This window comes from Staurois parvus, unplaced genomic scaffold, assembly GCF_062004578.1.
Source record: "Staurois parvus isolate SC_StPar_1 unplaced genomic scaffold, SC_StPar_1.0 ptg000195l, whole genome shotgun sequence".
Lineage (NCBI taxonomy): Eukaryota > Metazoa > Chordata > Amphibia > Anura > Ranidae > Staurois > Staurois parvus.
In genome coordinates, this window is record NW_028317991.1 from 4,967,322 (window position 1) to 4,982,316 (window position 14,995).

Sequence of the window (14,995 nt, forward strand, 5' to 3'; positions counted from 1 at the left end):
GTGTTAATGTCGGTGACAGACTGCATCATATACACCATTTTTTATTCTATTACCCTTTAAATTAAAAACAACTCTGCATTGTTTTGACAGTGCAATGTAGAGGCCAATATATGTTCTGTTTTCTGAAAATGTAGCTAATCTGAACTAAATGATTATACCTCTTTTACAGTTCCATACCTCTCAATCATGTATTATTAGAAACTGAACCAACTGTATGCATCTCCAGTAGTTTATGAAAGGTTGCTTGGCCATTCTGACAGCTGGATGAAACCATATTTGATCCTCCAAGATGTCTCGGAATCAGGGGCGGACTGACAACTCATGGGGCCCCCGGGCAATAGGGGATCATGGGGCCCGTGTACTTGCCCAAACTCAAAAAAGCCTATGAAAATAGGTACCAGGGGCATCTCATGGGGCCCCCTACTGCCTCCGGGCCCTCGGGCAGTGCCCGAGTTTCCAAATGGTCAGTCCACCCCTGCTCGGAATTCAAACTGTCCTATCAGGATCAAAACATCCATTATCAAAGGTTTGAGTATGGCCTATCACAACTCTCTCAGCAACATAACATTGAAGTCCTTATTTCTGCGTATTTTTTACCCAGTGTATTTGGTGGCTGTACAGGGTGAGTAACTTCTGAATAGATTTCACAAAGATGCTTATAAAGAAAAATGATGAAGGACAAAAGGGTTTCTTTCTGAACTAATAAAAATGTACAAAAAAATCAAATAAAGAACACAACCTTTGTTACTTTTAAATTTCAAACCATAATTTGCATGAAGTGTTTCCATACTGCATTTACTGTTATAGAGTTTGAGTTTGGACTTTTCACATCCAATATTTTATACACTAAAATAGATATTATTTTACAAAAGATTGCTGAAATTCTTGTCAGTGTATTTTTTTTCTGATTGGATTTAGTGCTGTCACGTGTTTGCTGCTCTGCCAAGTATTTTATTCTTTTTTTTTTTTACTGTGTCAGTAAGTGATCACAAGTAAAAGATTACAGTGATTTGGTTTTATAGTTTCTGAGTTCACAGTTCAGTGCATATGTTAACTGGCTTTCCCAGTATGGCACTTAGGAAGAAGATAAATCAAATATAATTGGATAAAATGGCAAGATAAATAAATTATCCATAACAAGTGGTTTGCAGTCACTGGTGGTTGATCTGAGTGTTTAGCTAGGTAAGTAGCTTATTAGGCACAGGTATAACCAGTTCCCAAAGTCAACAAAACTCAAGATATTGCCCATGCTACAACTTGTAATAGTCAAACATCACTCTGCAATGTTATAAATGATTGATTCTGTCTTTCTTTTAATTCTTGCCGTCGGTATTCTTCTTCTAATCTTTGCTTCTCGGTATTTGTGTAGAATGTGGTTTGTATTTCACTTTTTCTGATTTTATCAAAGTTGCTGAAATCTGCAACATACTTGCCATGCTGGGACAAAGAGACAACCGGAACAAATTCATAGCTCCAGTAGATCTCATCTGGCAAATATGAGGTTCTGCTTTGGCAAACTGTGCTGGTAGATTCCACTGTGGCGTTGAGAAGAACAACAAGTTCAAAGTCTTTTGTCTTTATGTTCTCAGCTGTAAGATCACTCAGTGGGCTTTTTTCATCCAGCACATGATAAAACATTAATGGCAGAATCAAAAAGGGGCTTTCTGAAGAAGAGTCTACATGGAAGCTCATGTTGTCTTGCTTTAGCAAGATCTTCTCCCCTTCTTTGGTCTCATAGGTATGAAGCAGCTTACCATAGAGTTGACATTGTATCAGCAAGCTTTTTCTCATGTTGGCCACCTGTACTACCAAACATGTCTTTCCATTGTGTTTTGTGATCACAGCCTTGTTGCTGAATTTAATGGTTTCAGCCCTCTTTTTAGGTCTAGCAATTTTGGCAAGGAATGTACCAGTAATGAAAATTTCTATTAAAGTTGTCAGGACCAGTTGGGCCACAAGTAAGAGGATAGCAACAGGGCACTCTTCAGTAATGAAGCGAAATCCATAACCAATTGTGGTCTGTGACTCCAGAGAAAAGAGAAAGGCACCAGTAAAGGAGTCAACGTTCATTACACATGGAGTATGGTTTGTATTTGGTTCAATGTTGACATCTCCATGAATTAATGCTATCACAAAATATATGATTCCAAAAAAGCACCATGTCAGGAAGAAGGTGGCCGCAAACAAGGTCAGCTTATACCTCCATTTCATGTCAATAACAGTGGTCCACAAGTCTTGGAGGTACAGAAAGAAGACACCCTCCACTTTATCAATCTTGACATTGCTATGTCCACTCTTAGATATCACCCTTGGCCTCTCAGACTTCACTTCATTATGAATCACATTTTGAACCAGTGGGCAGCCTGCGGAATCAGAGTCAATGGTATCCATAATCTTCTCTGGAAGAGCACTAAAGGAGAGAAGAAAGAGGAATGGTAAGCCCCAAAAATATTACCATACAGCAGGGATTCAATTAACAAACATATATTTTGCTAGTTGCCAATTTGTATGAACAGTAAAACTTAATTATAGCACTGTGTATACAAAGGCACTATTACTAACATTAAGATTATGTAAGATTTCCAAGGCATGCCAAAAGGTGCTCCTCCTAGTTTCTAGTCTACGTTTTAAACACATCTCTATCTAAATTATGGTTCCAAACGTAATCCATAATGACCACCAGGGGTCAAAGGGACTATCCCAGAGGTTGTCAAAATGGCTGGGGATCAGTAAGTGACTGGGGGGGTCAATAGGTGGTCAATAAATGATAAAAAGTAAATTGGGATCGATTCATCTTTTGAGATCTCTGTAGAGCTTCAAGCCGGTCCCTAGTCCTGAAGGTGAGATGGCTTGTGGCAATACAGCATTACTCAAGGTTGGATGATCAGCCACTGAGATCATTATTATTATTTTTATTATACAGTATTTACAAAGCGCCAATAGTTCGCTCAGTGCTGTACATTACAACGGGGGACAGAACAATAACAATACAATACAATGCAAAACATGAGGGGATCGAGGGCCCTGCTCTTTCGAGCTTACAATCTAGGAGGGAGGAGATGGTGGCACAGGAGGAGAAAGCTGTGGGGGATGGAGTGGTAGGAAGAGTGGAGGAGGTCGGCAAGTTAGCAGGGGGTGGGGTAGGCTTCCCTGAAGAGGTGGGTTTTCAGGGTGCGCCTAAAGGACCTTTGTGACCCTCCTGCTTAATGAAGGATATACAGTACATACGTGTTCACTTCTTTTACTGAGATCACCCCACCCATTTCAAACTCTGTTGTAGAGCCAGTGAGTACACATACTGTATAATGATAGCAGTAGTGCCAAGAAATGTATTACCAAGAATTTAGCAATTTTAACAATGTAATCAACTGTTGATGCCAAGAGTAAGTGTTGAATGTATTCACATACAATATGATTATTATTCATAGTACTACTATAGAAATGTATAAAAATATTTCATATAATAAATGTTGGGAGGAACACAAACAATCTGAAACTTCATGAAAGGGGACAATAAGCGTATAGTATAACTAAAGGCAAAACTTTTTGTTTTGTTTTGGATAGAGTGCAGAGGGATTGGAATGCTTGTCAGTTGTTATAGCTATCTGTTCCCCCATTACGGAGATTCACTCTTTCAATTTGTCCAGTTTGCTTATATCATTAAAAATGAAAGTAAAGAAACCCCAAAATTTGGGTTGTCCCCAGAAAAATAATAGAGGGGAAATCTTCCAATGGGATCAATAGTTCTGGTGAGGTGGGAGTCCCCAAGGAGTTCCCTTAATGTGCAGGGATTTTCTCTCACTTTCTGTGTAGCTATAGGACAGGAAGTGAAACCTCCACAATGGGACACAGATGGCGAAAAAAAAAATCTGACAGGGGTTATTAACGTCCCTTGCTCTGAAAAAAAAAAAGTTTTGCCTATAGTTCTACTTTAAGAGTTTAGGGACACCTGATCTAAACACTTGCTGGTTCACCAACACAGCAACTTATACCAGATTTGGGATTCAAATTCCTCCCATTACATCCAATGTAATGCTGTACAATGAGATTAGTTATCAGGTAGCTTGCGACCAGAGAACCAGTTTATTATTGTTAAGAGTCCTGACACTCTTGTAATGACAGCAACATTACTGTGCAATGTATCTACCCTAACCAGGGGCGGACTGACAACTCATGGGGCCCCCGGGCAATAGGGGATCATGGGGCCCCTGTGTCCTTGCCCAAACTCAAAAAAGCCTATGAAAAAGGTACCAGGGGCATCTCATGGGCCCCCCTACTGATCCCAGGCCCTCGGGCACTGCCCGAGTTTCCAAATGGTCAGTCCGCCCCTGACCCTAACATACATCCCAACAAACTAAAATGTAAGCTTTGTTCAAAACATAATAAATTAAAGATCCAAATCTCAATGCAAATCCAACAAGCTAAACTATTTCACAGCCTTGTTTCTTGCATCCCACTTAAATACAGAGATGGGCAAAACTGAGGGTTTGTATTTCCCTCAACTTTAGGTGAAAATCAGGAGATGGGAAAAACCAGGGCTTTTTTTCAGTGAGAATGGGGGGGGGGAGAGACGCAGTTCCGGCGCCTTCAGCACCACCAGCACTGAATGTACGTAATGGCAAGGTGTGCTGGGGTGTGCTGGAGGGTCTATTGATGCTGGCTGCTGGGGGATCTATTGTCACTGGAGGGGATCTATTTTTTCATGGTGGTCCATTGTTGCCGGAGAGGGATCTATTAATTCTGGGAGATCAATTGTTGCTGGAAGGGATCTACTGGTGAGGGAAGATATGTGGTTGTTGCTGGGGTGGTATTTTTTGCTGGGGTCCATTGTTGGTGGGTAAATCTACTGTTGCTGGAGTGCGTTACATACAGAGTGCAGGATTCAGGGATGCATTGCATACAAAGTGCAGGATTCAGGAGTGCGTTACATACAGAGTGCAGGATTCAGGAGTGCGTTACATACAGAGTGCAGGATTCAGGGATGCGTTACATACAGAGTGCAGGATTCAGGAGTGCGTTACATACAGAGTGCAGGATTCAGGAGTGCGTTACATACAGAGTGCAGGATTCAGGGATGCGTTACATACAGAGTGCAGGATTCAGGAGTGCGTTACATACAGAGTGCAGGATGCAGGAGTGTGTTTCGTGCAGAGTGCAGGTTTCAGGAATGGGTTACATACAGAGTGCAGGATTCAGGGATGCGTTACAAAGTGCAGGATTCAGGAGTGCGTTTCATACAGAGTGCAGGATTCAGGGATGCGTTACATACAGAGTGCAGGATTCAGGGATGTGTTACATACAGAGTGCAGGGTTCAGGGATGCATTACATACAGATTGCAGGATTCAGGGATGCATTTCATACAGAATGCTGGATTCAGGGATGCGTTACATACAGAGTGCAGGATTCAGGAGTGTGTTTTGTACAGAGTGCAGGATTCAGGAGTTAGTTAAACCGCAAAGGCACCAATTAAACATACACTTACGTTCTAAAATCTTAATTAACAGCATACAGGAGCCGAGGCAAGGATGCCGGCATCAGATGAGTGCAGCCGAGCAGGACCTGCAGCAGTGTGAACATCTAGCACACCCAGGGATTGGCAAAAAAGCCAGTGGGGGTACGGCTGCAATGAGAGAGAGTGCAGCTGTCAAGTCCAACCTGTGATGTCAGAGATGGGCGGGGCCTCTATGCGTTTCAGGGGCTCCACCCCTTTTTAAAAAACAACCTGTTCATAAGTAAATAGCCAGCATTTATACAGTGCCAACCGAGAAAAAGGTGGCAAAGGACAGGACCAATTGGAACTCCTGCATGCGCACTCACAGCGCTGTATAATTCAGGTTTATTATTACCGTGCACATGCAGTAGTTCCAGTAGGTCAGAGGTCTCCAATCTTTCTAAACAAAGGGCCAGTTTACTGTCCTTCAGACTTTAGGGGGGCCAGACCAGAAAATGTCCCGACATCGGTGCGAATAAGCAATGCCCCATCTTTGGCGTTAGTGAGAGGAATTTTGCCCCATCAATGGTGTCATTGGGCTCCATTCTTGGTATCATTGGGATGAACTGTGCCCTATCGTTGGCGTCATTGGTTGCAAATGTGCCCCATTGTTGGTATCACTGGGAGGAATTTGTGGATGTCAGTGGATTAAATAGTCCCACAAGGGCCAGATAAAAGCAAGCAAAGGGTCGCATCCGGCCCCTTGGCCGCAGTTTTGAGACCACTGCAGTAGGTCCTGCCCCTTGTCACTGTCTTCCCTGGACAGCAATGTATAAATACCGGCTGTTTGTCTATGCAGTGCTTGCTTGACAAAGGGGGTGGAGCCCCTGAAACACATATTGGCCCCGCCCATCCCTGACATCACAGGTTGGAGGTGACAGCTGCATGCTCTCTCTCATTGCGGCTGCAAGCCCCGCTGGCTAGCCCACCAATCCCTGACTGTGCTAGATGTGCACACTGTTCACACTGCTGCAGGTCCTGCTCGGCTGGAAGCTAGCATGTAAAGAGTGGATAGAGTAATGCTGGACAAAGTCCCTGTACACCGGGACCGCAGGACAAAGTGGGAAAGTCCCACCCGATCCGGGACTGTTGGGAGGTATGTATAAGTGATTCTGCATTTCCGGGTAGGGGGCCTACCTGTGCTGTCATTGGTTCCTGTACATGTCAATCACCAGTTCCAGCGATTCATGGCTGGGACCTGGGGATCGGTGGAGCAACTGGCAGGAGAGAGATCTGTGAATGTAAACTCTCCTGTCAGCGGGGATGTGCTGGTTTTTATCTCCCTGCAAAACAGAGAAATAAAAACTAGCACATCCCCTAGTAAAACACCACACAGTACACAATAATCATACTCCCTAACACACAATTAACCTGTTGATCATCCCAGATGTTAACCTCTTTCTGCCCAGTGTTATTAGTACAATGACAGTGCTTTTTATTAGCACTGATCACTGTATCCGTGTCGCTGGAGATTTCGGTGGCCTTTAGTAAGTTTCCACCCAGAATCAGTTAGTGTCAGAATGCCCGCCGTATTTATCACAGTCATGCTATAAGTCGCTGATTGCCGCCATTAAAAAAACCCAAAACATTCCGGTATATATACCATTGTTTGTAGACGTGATGGTTTTCACGCAAACCGCTTAATATACCAAAGAAATGTAGCAGAATACATTTTGGCCTAAATTTATAAAAAAAAAAAAATGTTTTATTATATATGTTTTATAGCAAAAAGTTAAAAATATTGTTTTTTTTAAGTTTTTAAAAATACATTCTTTTTTTTGTTTATAGTGCCAAAAATTTAAAATAAAAACAGCGGTGATCAAATACCACCAAAAGAAAGCTCTATTTGCGTGAAAAAAACTGAAATAAATTCCGTTTGAGTACAGTGTTGCATGACCGCACAATTGTCAGTTAAAGTAGGACAGCGCCGTATGGCAAAAAATGGCCTGGTTATGAGGAGGGGTAAATCTTCCGGAGGTCAACTGGATATTATTGTCAAAATCCCAACACATTTCACTACAATTCATATCTTTGGAAGGGCATGAAGAATATTATGAGCCACGCAGGAGGGCTCTCTCCATTTTGTTGCTGGGGTGCTGTAACAAAAATACATCATCAGTCCTGATTATTTTTGTTCTGTAATTGTATTCTATAATAATTTCTGTCATTAGGTACATTGACAAATCAGTAAGCATTGCATTATCGTGCCAAACCCTGAATTTATAGTTATTTAAATAAGAAACCTCCATCGGCTTTTCAGAACTGGAGATTTTCAAAAATATTGTTGAATCTTGGTTTTGTTGCACCAATTCTTTCATGTCTTCTCCTAACATTGGGCAGTCCTATTTTATTAGCTCAATATGAATGGCTGAGAACAGGGGCAGACTGACCATTTGGAAACTCGGGCACTGCCCGAGGGCCCAGGGTGAGTAGGGGGCCCCATGAGATGCTCCTGGTACCTTTTTCATAGGCTTTTTTGAGTTTGGGCAAGGACACAGGGGCCCCATGATCCCCTATTGCCCGGGGGCCCCATCAGTTGTCAGTCCACCCCTGGCTGAGAAGACAGGTACAAGATCTCAAGTACATAATGTAGAAATGAAAGCAACAGTTTTGAGCATCTTACACTTCTTTACTCAAACACATGGAAATGTGGAGTGCTGTAGATTTCCAAGCAAAACAAGTGTAGGACGCTTTACAATGGGAAAGTCAATGAACATTCAGTTCTTGTGGAAAAAAAAGACTTGTTTAGCAATGTTTTTTAGTCATACAATGTAGCCAGACGTGACATATTATCTCACATGGCATCTATAACTTGTGTTCTTGTACAAGCTGGTTTTGTCAGGGTCAGTAGAAAAACAGGTATTTATGTTAATATGGAGTGCGTTCAGTGTTGCCTTAAGGGAAGATTCATGTTGAACCCAGGTACAGAACTGATTACTCAAAACAGACTGCAACTGCAATCATTAAATCACAAATGTATTTAAAAAAAAATATATATATATATATATATATATATATACAAAGCAGTAATATGGGTGGAGTGCACAACGATGATCAATCACAGTGCATAGCAATCACGCCCTCCCAAAGGCCGTATATAGAAAAAAGAAAGTTGGATTACTGCACAACAAAAACTTTTATTATTGATAAACCACCATACAAAAGGGTGAAAAAAAAAATGGACAAACCCATACATCATAGTGTTCAACAAACACTATCTTATATATATATATATATATATATATATATTTATTTTGTAATTATTTTTTAATAAAACAATTACATTTAAAAAAAAATATATATATATACAGTGTATATATACAAAGCAGTAATATGGGTGGAGTGTACAACGATGATCAATCACAGTACATAGCAATCAGGCCCTCCCAAAGGCCATATATAGAAAAAAGAAAGATGGATTACTGCACATAAAAAACTTTTATTGTTGATAAACCACCATACAAAAGGGTGATTGAAAAAAATGGACAAACCCATACATCATAGTGTTCTACAAACACTATCTTATTTACATATATATATATATATATATATATATATATATATATATTTGTTTGTTTTGTAATTATTTCTTTAATAAAACAGTTACATTAAAAAAATATATATATATAAAAATATTTATACAAAGCAGTAATATGGGTGGAGTGCACAACGATGATCAATCACAGTGCATAGCAATCAGGCCCTCCCAAATGTCCTATATAGAAAAAAAGAAAGTTGGACACTAAAACACTATCTTTTATATATATATATATATATATTGTAAAAAAAATTTTAATAAAAAAAGTTACATAAAAATTATATATATAATATATATATATATATATATATATATATGAATATTTATATATAATACTATAATGTTATATATATATATCAATATATATATATATATATTTTATTTATTTTTTTTTAATACAAAAATTGTGCTTTTATATGTATAAAACTCTCCCATTTCGATATTTCACATTTCCGCTTGCAGTCAACAGGTGGAGCTTAATGTAATGGCGTTTCCGCATGTGCGTTTTTGATGTGTTTTTGATGCATTCCGGTTAATTTTTTCCCCTCTCTTTTTCTTCAATTTAAATAGGGACATGTGCATTCCAGTGCGTTTTTGGTGCATTTTACTGCGTTCCAGTACAGTTCTGTGAATAAAAATGCAGCATGTTCTACTTTATTTTCTACAACTGGAACGCACTGATTGAATAAATTAACCTCATAGGTTAACATGGAGAGACATTTAAAGGCAGGAAAAAAAACACCGGACACCCCCAGGAGCAGCAGAAAAAAACAGTGTATATGAGGCCTAACAGTTAAGCTAGATTCATATCTATACAGTTTGCATTTGATCTGTTTCTGCAGTGCTTTTTGTGGTGCTTTTTGCATTTTTTCACATGTGCTTTTGATGCATTTTCGCTGCTTTTTTTATGCATTTTTTTTTCAACTTGTTGCTTGGCAGAATAAAACACAAATTCAAAAATGAATAAAAAAACTCATCTAAAATGCACCAAATGCTTTTCTGTAGCATCTCCATTGAAGTCTATAGAACCAAAAACGCAACGTTTTGCGTTTAAAAAAGTCCCTGACCCTTTCCAAAAAACACACCGGATGAAAATGCAGAGATGTGAACCTGTCCCATAGGAAATCATGTTAAATGGACTGCTGTGCGTTTCTGCAAAACGCAGTGGAAAATGCATAGGCGTGAACCTAGACTTACAAATTTTTGTTTCTAAATAGAAAGTTTCAACAACTGCAAAAATATAAAAGAAAAGGTAAAATTTTAAATTTATTTTATGTAAAATATAAAAAAATATAAAATATTACTTTACATGCCTATGAAAAAAACAACCCAAAAAACATTATATCAAATTAGGACTCATGCGGAGAGCCATATGTGTCATTCCTTTATGCCCTTGTGGCCGACAGTTCATGCGGAGCTGCTGGATTATAAAACGAAATCAGCCTTTACTATAGAAACAACCGGTCTGTATAGTAGATATCTGTATGACTTGAGAGCCAAGTTGTATCCACCAAATAACAGCCCCCCAAGAACGCCAAAAATGGACACAATATGTCCCAAGTATAATTGGATCGCAAACACTCAACACACAACTACCACTGTGTCCATATAGTTAATTTTTCATATTGTGTTGCGCTCCTAATAATAGGTATCTCTTCTATATTCCTTATTCCTAAATACACCCAAAAATTGACAATGTGTAATCAAATGATCTGATACACAAAAATATATAAAAATGTAAAAAAACATTAGTATACAGTGATGCAAAAAAAACTAAATATAATAAACACTTGTGTAGAAAATACCTAAATGTGAATATGATTCTCTTAAAAGATACATGATATAATGATTTGTGCGTGATAATAAAAATAAATAAACCAATATTGCACCATAATTTGTGAAAAAACAAAAAATGTGAAATATATATAAAAAATATATACTATATATATATATATATACTGCAAATAAAAAAATAAAAAATAAAAAATATATATTAATAATGTCCTTTAAATTCAGTGACTCTGTGCTTGATTTAATCTTGAATTGGTGACTTTTTGTGAATCCGTGACTCTCTGTGAATCCTCTAATTAGTGCAGATGTATGCTCACCTCCTTATCTGCCTGCAATTAGGCTATATGCGCTTGTGGTTCACCTCCTATGGAACCTGCTTGGATGAAATTCCTCCTTAATAGACTGTGAAATATGGATATCCTTTATCTTTAATTAGCCCATTCGGGATTGATCACTCCTTACGAAATTCAAATCCCCTTATGATCTCCTCTCCATGCGTTTCTCCATATGTGGGGACAAATTACCAAACATAGTGTTTTATCCTTTTAAAAAATTCCTGCTTTATTACTTCCAGAAGATACACTCACATTTGTTGTACAAAGTATGAGGCAATTTGTATATAACGAGTAGTCCGCCGACCGATGAGTCATGCACCCGCCGTCTGTCAAACAATCCGGCTTTCTCCGAGTGACATTACAGCCCCACCCCTACGCGTTACGCCACTGGTCACGTGGCTTCATCAGGGGGTTGTATAGGTTTGCTTTGAACTGGTTAGCTTTTGTCAGTATGTGATATGGAAAATCTGATAGCACATAGTGAGCAGCAATTGTAAGACAGCCAAAGAGAAACTGAAAAGCATACTGCTAACATACGGAGAAGTCTGAAAGACATTATTTTTATTATACAGGATTTATATAGCGCCAACAGTTTACTCAGTGCTTAACAACATGAAGGCAGACAGTACAGTTACAATACAATTCAATACAGGAGGGATCTGAGCGTCCTGTTCCTGGGAGCTTACAATCTAGGGTTAGGGTAATTGTTAGGGTTAGGGCTAAGGTCTAGGGTTAGGGTAATTGTTTGGGTTAGAACACCAACCCTAACAATTACTGCTAACCCCAACCCTAACATTTAACCCTAACCCTTGTCTCTAACATGTGACTTTGGACACATAAAGGTTCCTGCACTAGTGCAACTTTACACTCTCTGGCACTCAAAGTAGTGCAAGAACCCTTATGTGTCCAAAGCTGCATGTTAGGGTTAGGGCTAAGGTCTACGGTTAGGGTAATTGTTAGGCTTAGGGCTAAGGTCTAAGGGTTAAATGTTAGGGTTAGGGCTAAGGTCTAAGGGTTAAATGTTAGGGTTAGGGCTAAGGTCTAAGGTTATGGTAATTGTTAGGGTTAGGGCTAAGGTCTAGAGTTATGGTTAAATGTTAGGGTTAGGGCTAAGGTCTAGGGTTAGGGTTAAATGTTAGGGTTAAGGTCTACGGTTAGGGTAATTGTTAGGGTTAGGGCTAAAGTCTAGAGTTAGGGTTAAATGTTAGGGTTAGGGCTAAGGTCTACGGTTAGGGTAATTGTTAGAGTTAGGGCTAAGGTCTAGGGTTAGGGTAATTGTTAGGGTTAGGGCTAAGGTCTAGGGTTAGGGTTAAATGTTAGGGTTAGGGCTAAGGTCTAGGGTTAGGGCTAAGGTCTAGGGTTAGAGTTCAATGTTAGGATTAGGGCTAAGGTCTAGGGTTAGGGTAATTGTTAGGGTTAGGGCTAAGGTCTAGGGTTAGGGCTAAGGTCTAGGGTTAGGGTTAAATGTTAGGGTTAGGGCTAAGGTCTAGGGTTAGGGTTAAATGTTAGGGTTAGGGCTAAGGTCTAGGGTTAGGGTTAAATGTTAGGGTTAGGGCTAAGGTCTAGGGTTAGCGGTAATTGTTTGGGTTAGAACACCAACCCTAACAATTACTGCTAACCCCAACCCTAACTCTAACCCTAACATTTAACCCTAACCCTTGTCTCTAAAATGTGACTTTGGACACATAAAGGTTCCTGCACTACTTCGATACAACTTTGATGCTACTTTGAGTGCCAGTGAGAGAGTGTAAAGCTGCATCAAAGTCGCACTGCATGAACAAAACTGTCATACTTTCCTATTAGCTCAAAAAAATGCATCAAAAACTCGTGTTCAAAAACGCAAAATGCACCACAAAACACAACGGAAAAACGCAGCAACTGTGACCTGCATAGATGTGAACCTGGCCTTAGTCTAGGTTCACACTTATGCATTTTCTGTAGCATTTTGCTGTAATGCACAGCAGTCCATTTAACATGATTTCCTATGGCACACGTTCACATGTCCGCATTTTCACTTAGTGCTTTTGTTTGGAAAGGGTCAGGGACTTTTTAAAATGCAAAACGTTGCATTGTTGGTTCTATAGATTTCAATTGAGACACTGCAGAAAAGCATGTAGTGCGTTTTTGCTGCATTTTTGCTGCATTTTGCATTTTAATCTGCCTAGCAACAAGAAAAAAAAGCAAAACACATAAAAAAAAGCGACAAAAACGCGTCAACAATGCATATGCAAACTGCAACACAAAAAGCACTGCAAAAACGGATCAAACGAAAACTGCATAGATGTGAACCTAGCCTTACTGACAGTACAAAAATAAGCATTCTTTTTCTGAGTTTAGTTCTTTAACCTCCTTAGCGGTATTCCCGGGTGTAGCTCGGGGTAAAATTTGAGTACCAAAAGCGGTAACCCCCGAGCTACACTCGGGCTTACCATGCGGCATTGCTCAGGGAGTCCCTGCAGCACTTACCTTGTCCTTCGCTCCCGCGATGTGTCCCCTGCAGCGTCCCCGGCCATCTCCTCCGGCCGATGCCGGGATCCGGCTTCCGTGTTCAGGTCCCTGTGACGTCGGGACGTACGGGCGCCGGAACCGGCGGCAAATTTGAAATTTTTAAAAAATGTCATTTTTGCTGTCATTGCTGTTTCAATGCATTTCACATACATTTGTCCCGAGTGCTTTGTCCTGCGCCCTGCCTACATTTTGACTGTTCTTTCTGCCTGGAAACTTAGAAAAGTCCATGGTGTCCAAAAAGCGTCCCTTTACGTCAAAAGTGGTTTTAGACCGGCTAGAGAACAGTGATAGTAAATCAGAACCACTTGCAGAATTGAGTGATAATGATTTGTGGGGGAAATTCCTCATCAGACACTGAAAACGATTTTGCAACTTTGCTCAGCGATGTGCGAATTTGCCTCTGTATTTCAAATTTCAGTGTTTTTGGTTTGATTATATTATTGAATTAAATTTATTATTATTATATTATTATTTTTTATGATTATTTATTAAATTATCATTTATGATTTCGTGTTTCAAGTTTTATCATATCCGGGATGTTTACTAGACTCTTGTTCAGATAGATTTCAGTGAGTTATTCCTAAAAATTACAGCCTACAATAAAAGAACAAAATATTTCCATGCAAAATAATGGTACCGCTTTCAGCACAAAAAAATCGGAAAGAATCATACCGCCAAGGAGGTTAAGTAGCAGGGTTGTGTAGCTGTCATCACTGCAGATCGAGATCAGGATGACATAATCTGTATTGGCAGCTGCAGTATCCCTCTATCATGACAGGGATTTGCAGAAGTTACAACTCTCACTTTTCTCCCACAGATGTTGTGTTTAACCTGCCAGGGCGGAACAGCAGCCCAAGTTCATACATCCCAAAATACACATGACAAGAGTCAAAGATTTCCATTGTTGAACTAGGATTTAAGCACCATCTGCAGTCGTCCGCATATTAAGCACTGCTCCAGAATGAATTAAAAATACCGCTACTCTTCCTTTCATTGTGGTTTCCGTTGGTTTTCAGCTAACTGACAGCTGTATCTTTTCTGTAATGTGTTAATAAAATCTGAACTCCAAGAAAAAAAAAGGCCCCATTGCAGTGGGCCTACCCCCTACTACCATTTAGGTCTGGGGGGCAGGGGAGGACACAAAAAGCAGTGTTAACTAACTTGATCCTTCGATTCCCTCAAGGCTGTAAGGTGAGTCCCCCCCAGGCAGTGGTGTATTTAGGTTTTGTGCTCCCCTAGGCAACAAAAAAAATCGGATCCCCACCTCATGGACAGAGCCTGACACCAACTAACACCACATCACCCCAAACCCCCCCGGAGAGCCTGACAAT

General features: G+C 39.9%; 1 protein-coding gene across 1 annotated transcript in view; it reads right to left on the reverse strand.

The window, feature by feature from the left end:
- Window positions 1-672: 672 nt before the first annotated feature.
- The window catches only part of KCNJ15 (potassium inwardly rectifying channel subfamily J member 15), a 121,904-nt gene continuing 107,581 nt past the window's right edge, over window positions 673-14,995 (reverse strand). The window contains exon 2 of the mRNA XM_089677904.1: window positions 673-2,410. Within this exon, the coding sequence (XP_089534030.1) occupies window positions 1,267-2,391 (1,125 nt within the window). The 5' untranslated portion in view covers window positions 2,392-2,410 and the 3' untranslated portion in view covers window positions 673-1,266. The remainder of the gene's footprint in view (window positions 2,411-14,995) is intronic.